We start from the raw sequence: 7,065 nt of genomic DNA, 5'->3' as shown, positions 1-7,065 counted from the left end.
GAAATTGCCAATCACTAACCAAGGTAATTGTAAAAGACCACATAAATGTTTAAGGAGACACCAAGACTCAACCCTCTTAGTTGTTACAAGATTCCCATAAAAACTAGTTAAATGCCACCAACCAACATCCTTAACTCCAAACACTTCAACATCAATATTAGATAAAGAGTACTTCAAAAGATTAACCCTCACATCATCTTTCCACAATAAAGCCAAACCATCACTACTATTTCTACTAAGAACAATTAAACCTTGCCTAAAACCACACTGATCACAAGCCTCCTTTACTCTTACTTGCATAAAATTTCCTCCAACCATCTCAGAAGTATCCTTAGACAATACCACAATTCCCAAAGTTTGTCCAATATCCATTACTACCTCTTAAGTCAAAAGGTTAAAAGGAAGATGATGTAGTTAGACCCAAAATTTCGAGAAACCAAAATCCACTTCCTCCTTAGGTGATTTTTCATCATACCTTTGAAAGACAACAAGGTGTCTATCAAAAGACCAAGGTTCACCCAATAGAATTTTCTCTGTATCTACTTCAAGTTCAAAAGCAGACACTAGATGGTTATATCCCTAATATTAAAATTCTTCCATAACGGCCTGAAGGTTTTGGCCACTGCATCTATATTCACTGCCTTTTTGGTAAAGATCTTAGCAACCATCACAAATTCTTGAATCTGCTTACCCTTGTACATAACAACTTTCTAGCCTTCCTTATTAGAAAGAGACAGTTTAGTCCAACAACTCGTAAGATCCTCTACAATAAACCAAACTAATTCCAGCACATAAGACCTAATAAGAGCCTTGTTACTTACAAAGAAAACGACTTGTCTTTTCTAGAAGAGAAAGGAAACCTATTACTACAAGAGAGAGATGAAAGAACCAACTTTAACCAACCGAGAACCGATTCCTTGTCATGTTACTTTCTCTCCCTTCCTAGTTAGGAGTATTCAAATTTCGCTTTGATCACGATCAAATGGATTTTGATGTTAAGGCATGTGTGAAATTTTTTGTCAACTTATTTGCATACATAGACTTTATGTAAAGATTAAAAGAGTATTCTCCAACACGTGTAGAATACAATATGCTGCACAAGGTCTCACATAGAATTAGCAACGTACCAAAATTAGCAACATGTTGTCTCACCACCGAATTAGTATTCAGTCACATCCATCAAGCATGATAGTCAATGGCCACTCTCACATGAGAGAGAGAGAGAGAGAGAGAGAGAGAGAGAGAGAGAGAGAGAGTTTTCAAACCCAAAGACCTCATATCTAAAACACTCTTGCCACATCTTTTTTTTTTTTGGATAGAAAGCACACAAACTTTATTAATAATTAAAAGCAATAGATACATCATGGAGAAGAGCTTGTACAAGAAAACAAGGACTCTCTTCAATCCAAATAGAAAACCAAAGATGCCTAAAGCATGTTTTTGCTAATTGGTGAGCAGGTCTATTACTGTTCCTACGAACATGAGAAAATAAGACATTCTGAAACTCAAAAGAAGTAACCTGCATCCCATAAATCAGAGCAGCAATTGTTGAAACAGCATGAGAATTTCCACTAAGAGCATGAACAACATTATGTGAATCTCCTTCTAGAACAAAGTCTCGAATACCCATATCCTTAGCAAATTCCAAACTAGATTCAAAGGCCTTTGCCTCAATCTCAATAGCTCCTAGAGGATACTGAAACTTCTTGCTAAGACCTACAATAAAATTTCCAAAATAGTCTCGAATTACAACCCCCACTCCAGCTTCTTTTTGTTCCTTAAAAACAGGCTCCATCTACATTAACCTTATAAAAAGGAAAAGTCAGGGGCTCCCATTTTGAAACATGAACTTGAGAAAGCTTCATTGGGACTTCCACAGCCGCCCAATACTCCTCCAGGTAGTGAGTACATCATAGAATCAGTTGCTTCCCATTCTTCCTCAATCCACCATGCTGAATTTCATTCCTATTTGTCCAAAGCACCCATAAAATTGTGATTGCAACAGCCTGATCTTCACACAACCAATCTGCCTTCATCAAGATAAACCATAGGAAATCCATAAAACACCTAAACTGCACAGAGGCAAAGTCATTGAAATTTTGAAATAACATCCATGTTTCACGTGCCTTAGGACATTCCCAACAAAGATGCAGCAAGGATTCCAAATTTATCACCACATTCCTCACAACCACCCTCCAATATAACATGCCACATCTTGTTTTAATAAAATCTTATTGTAATGAGAGCTTATAGGACAAATAGTATTATTAAAAACTTAAACATTATTAACAAAAATATAAGGTGCAACCCGTATTTATAACCTAATTAATTTAACAAAATCACTATTCTTACATGTTTAAAGAAACTTCATTTTTCCCATTAAAAATTATTTATAAAAAACTTCATTTTTTCCTATTTAAAAAGACAAACATGTTTCTATCCAAAAAAAAAAAAGACAAACATGTGGCAGAATCATAACGTGTCTTTGTAATGAATTTACCTTTTGATGACTGTTTCCTCACATTGCTTGCCATGTTGCCATGCCACTATGTTTAAATAAAAAATTTGGTCATTTCCTTAAATGAAATAACAATAATATAAGGCAACTAACTTATGCAATGTTTAGGTTTATAAAAAATGCTCTCTTTAAATAGAATTGCTGTAATATGTTACAATGAGAGTATACGTTACAATGAAAGGCTCTGTTTCTCTATGTAGAAAACAGAGCAACCAAAAATGAGAAAACGACATCAAAAGTCTAAGTAATCTAGTCGTTTGAGAGAAATAATTGCTTCCTAATTATTTACAAACACGTGTCTAATCATATACTAACAACTTGAGCTAAGTGAAATTGAAAAATGATTACATTGAGGGCGTCTTAAGTACTCCCATGTCTACACGGCATCATTTTGAGTCTAGACTTCATCACCGTTTGAGGTCTGGGTCTTGTTGAATTAGGAAAATAGGACGCCATTTTCTTCTCTCTCTTTTAACAAGTTTGCTGAGGGAGATAATTAATTGTTGTTGCAGGTTGTGTTCCCCAAGTTGGAAACGTTGGAACTGTCCTCTCTAGACTCCGAAGAGATACTACTGCAGAACCAACATCGGGCAAGCTCCTCTTTCAAATTAACAAACATACAAACAGACTCAAGATTTCAAAATTTGTGTAAGTTGAAGCTGAAAGGCTCTGGCAATTTAAAATACCTGTTGTCTTCCTCTACAGCGAGATTTATGGTTCAGCTCAAATATCTTGACATTGAGGAGTGTAAGGTAATGGAAGAGATACTACTCACAGAAGACTTAGGAGAAGAAGAAATAATTTCAAAGGTGTTGTTCCCTCGACTGGAAGGCCTAATTCTAAAAGATCTTCCAGTCCTCAAAAGATTCTGCGTAGGAAGCAATATCAGATTTCCATCCTTGAAGGATATGTGGCTAGAACGATGCCCAAAATTGAAGTCATTCATATTCAAACCTGTCAGTTCAGGCTTTACATTGAGCAAAGAACTTAAGGAAATGAATTCAGGGGTGATCTCTCATACTGCCATGCAACCTCTCTTCAATGAAGAGGTAATTCTACTTTTATAATCCCCTGTTATTTACTTCATATATCTATATATGTATCTTGCTTTCTATTATGTGAGTTATTATGATACACGGGATGGGCTTGCAGGTTGCATTCCCTAGTTTGGAAACACTGACAATCTTCCACATGGAGAAGTTGAAAATCATATGGCACGATCAATTAGCTGAATATTCCTTTCTCAAGCTTCAATCTCTATTAGTTCAATATTGTGAAAATCTCGTGAACATCTTTCAATCTAATATGCTGACGAAATTCCAAAGCCTAAAAAGACTTTATGTATATGATTGTGGTTCACTACAAGAAGTGTTTGAACTTCAAAGGCACAATGTTAGAGAATCACATGTTGTGATAGCCATTCCATTGAAAAGATTGATATTGCAACGCCTACCGAAAATGAAGCATGTATGGAATAAGGACCCCCAAGGAATTTTCAGCTTTCAAAATCTACAAAAAATAAGTGTTTGGGAATGTGAGAGTTTGAAAAGTTTGTTCCCAGCATCTGTGGCTAGATGTCTCATGCAATTGGAAGATCTTCTGATAGTCAATTGTGGAGTGGAGGAAATTGTTTCGCGTGAAGATGTTGCAGAACCAGCGGCAAGATTTGTTTTCCCTAAAGTAACTGTCCTGGTACTTAGTCAATTGCCAAAACTCAAGTGGTTTTGCCGAGGGGTGCATACTTCAAAATGGCCATTGTTGAAAGAATTGATTGTGTGGATGTGATCAAATTGAGATATTTGCTTCAAAAAAATTGAACTTTCAAGAAACAGTTGAAAAGAGCCAACTTGAGATCTCCATTCAACAACCCCTTTTCTTGGTTGAAGAGGTAAGAGGCTAATTTAACTTCTCTTTTATAATATTTAGGTTTGGATAAGCACTCGTCTCTCCATCAAATAACAAGTTCTAAATGCGAAGTTCTTAGTATAGGTCATAAATCAGTGTAACTTTTTTTAATGAAATCCTAAATCTATATTCTTGCATCATAATATAGGAACCTCCATGGGCAGCTTGATGCATTTGAGAGCTTAAGGTGATAATTAATTATCTTGTTTTATATGAAAAATAACTATTAATTAACATGAACTACGTAGAATTTTTTTTAGAAAGTTTATAAACAAAAAATTTAACAAAAATTTTTACATTTGTAAATGTGGCAGATTGATAGCGACAAGTAAAAGAATGATGTTAGTGATAAAAATATATGAGAACTAGTAAATGTTTGCTAACTCAACTATTGTGAAAAATGTTGTGAATTTCTTTGTGTACAACTCTTTTTTCTTTTTTTGAGAAGTGATACATTCATAATTTTTTTCATAACAAATCTTAAGTGTTAAATTTCTTGTTTTCTATTTGAACTCCACTAAAATTATATTTTACTATCAATAACAGCCTAGAACAATCTACTATTTAGAATTTATTGTAAAAGTATTTTGAAAAATGTTGTTGACATAGTATTTCTTTCTCTTTTTTATTTGTTTTCATTTGATAAAAAAATTATTATTTTATTTATTGGATAATATTTCGGCTTAATTTATACCATTACAATGAAAGAAATAACTTTTTTAATTAAAAGTTGGGAGCTTTTTTTTTTTTTTTTACTTGGGACCTTTGGCAACAGCATCAATTACTTATACCATTAAGTCAACACTGGGAACCTCTAGTGTGTTTTTTTCTTAAGTCAACGTGTTCATAAATATGGAAGTACTACAGGTGTCAAATCGTGACAAAATTGACTTCTACACCACTTTGCATTTAATTCACTGTACATATTGCTGCATCACTTTTTGTAGTCATTATATACAGTTCGATAGTATTTACGACATTGCTCTTTATTCTGAACTTTATTTGGATTTTTTTTTTTTTACTTTCATCTAGATATAATAAAGTGGGACCATATTTCTACCATTAATTTTAGAGACTTCACGGATATAATCCATTTCTTTAATAAATTTCTTTTCTTTTGTTCAATGCTTTGATTTTCTGTAGGGTACATTATTCCCTAACTTGGAAGCTCTGACATTGGATAGAAATTACAACTTGGAGGAGATACAAAGTGACCAACTTTTGGAAGAGTGCTTTCACAAATTAAAAATCCTTCACGTGGCTGCCTATCTACCTGGTTCTAATTGGATTACTTTTCTTAAAAGATTAAACAGTTTGGAGAAACTTTTTGTGAAGATTAGTCGTTGTGTAGAAATATTCCCATATGAAGAACTTTTTGACCAGGAAAATCATGCTACAATACTCACACAACTACGAGAACTAGAGCTGTTTCATCTACCCATGTTGACACATTTGTGGAAAGAAGACACTCAACCAAGCCCAGTTTTGTATAATCTGGAAAATCTAAAAGTGTCACTATGTGGAAAATTAAAAATTTTAGTGCCATCCTCAGTATTTTTTCAAAATTTGACAAATCTAGAAATATTGAAATGTCATGGATTGATCAATCTAGTTACATCCTCAACAGCCAAAAGTTTGTTACAACTCAAGAAAATGAGTGTAAGTGAATGCAAAAGGATAACAGAAGTTGTAGTAGGGGAGGGAGGCGAAGCAAATGAGGTGATTACTTTCACTCACTTGACATACTTAAAACTTGATGACTTGACAAACCTTGCTAGCTTTTGCTCTGGAAGTTATTCCTTCAAGTTCCCATCTTTGGAAGAAGTAATTGTGAGGCAGTGCCCTGAGATTAAAACTTTCTCTCATGGATCTTTAAGGACACCAAAGCTAGAAAGAGTACAAGCAACACAAGAAGATGAGTGGCATTGGAAGGCTGACCTGAATACCACCATACATTGGTTGTGGGAGAACAACTTATAATGCCGCCATGAAATGGTTCTTTCAAGAAAGGGTAAGTATATTATTCAACAAATCTCCTAAATTTCCCACACCATGTACTTTAAATTTTTTAATGCATTAATATATAAACACAGAGCAACCTTTTTACTCTTCCACGTAATAGAAATCTCTTAGAATTATATGAACATTACCAACTTTTAGGAACAGTAGAATTCTCATAAATTGCACCAAATTCCTCCACTATACATATTATTTTGTCCCTTTGCACTTCGTTAGCATACAAAATAAATTATGTTATTATAATGATTGATGCTTTTATCTTCAAATTTATTTATTTTTCTATCTTGTAAGGTGCGGAGCTCTAAAGAAGATAGAGATCATCCTTAATATGGAGCACCGGAATGTGGCATGTACTTATAGTCTGTAGAAGTGAGGATCAAATTTCTTTTTCCAGAAGTCATTTGGTCAAGGGATTGTCATCCCCATGGTTAAGAAAATGAACAGAGCTCGTCCATTTGTTGTTTGTTTGGCTATTTTTTCTTTATTTTCTTGTTTTGTTATGTTTGAAAACAAAAATGAAACATCAAAACAAAACAAAAAAAGGAGTAGAAGTAGTAGTACATTTTGTTGGAAATAAAGGAGAGATAATACCTGAATTTTCCTTGGAAATTACACAATTTGAT

General features: G+C 34.0%; 2 protein-coding genes across 2 annotated transcripts; one reads left to right on the top strand and one right to left on the bottom strand.

Annotated features, from left to right (window-relative positions):
- Positions 1-1,336: 1,336 nt before the first annotated feature.
- LOC142610495 (uncharacterized) lies at positions 1,337-1,795 on the bottom strand. Its single transcript, XM_075782308.1, has one exon. The coding sequence runs from the start codon at positions 1,793-1,795 to the stop codon at positions 1,337-1,339; it is 459 nt and encodes a 152-aa protein (XP_075638423.1).
- Positions 1,796-1,844: 49 nt separating this feature from the next.
- On the top strand, positions 1,845-4,303 carry LOC142610494 (uncharacterized). The gene is made up of 3 exons (XM_075782307.1): positions 1,845-1,898; positions 3,031-3,567; positions 3,671-4,303. The coding sequence occupies exons 1-3, from the start codon at positions 1,845-1,847 to the stop codon at positions 4,301-4,303; spliced, it is 1,224 nt and encodes a 407-aa protein (XP_075638422.1).
- Positions 4,304-7,065: the final 2,762 nt, after the last annotated feature.

This window comes from Castanea sativa, chromosome 9 (assembly GCF_040712315.1).
Source record: "Castanea sativa cultivar Marrone di Chiusa Pesio chromosome 9, ASM4071231v1".
Lineage (NCBI taxonomy): Eukaryota > Viridiplantae > Streptophyta > Magnoliopsida > Fagales > Fagaceae > Castanea > Castanea sativa.
Note: the sequence above shows the minus strand (reverse complement) of the source record. Positions and strands in the feature narration are given on the sequence as shown.

Bases quoted from the DNA above. Each gene is read 5' to 3' on its own strand.
- LOC142610494 (XM_075782307.1), top strand. From the start codon at position 1,845: ATGAACTTGAGAAAGCTTCATTGGGACTTCCACAGCCGCCCAATACTC. The intron at 1,899-3,030 runs GTAGTGAGTACA...TTGTTGTTGCAG, and splicing joins GCCGCCCAATACTCCTCCAG to GTTGTGTTCCCCAAGTTGGA. The intron at 3,568-3,670 runs GTAATTCTACTT...ATGGGCTTGCAG, and splicing joins AACCTCTCTTCAATGAAGAG to GTTGCATTCCCTAGTTTGGA.
- LOC142610495 (XM_075782308.1), bottom strand. From the start codon at position 1,795: ATGGAGCCTGTTTTTAAGGAACAAAAAGAAGCTGGAGTGGGGGTTGTA.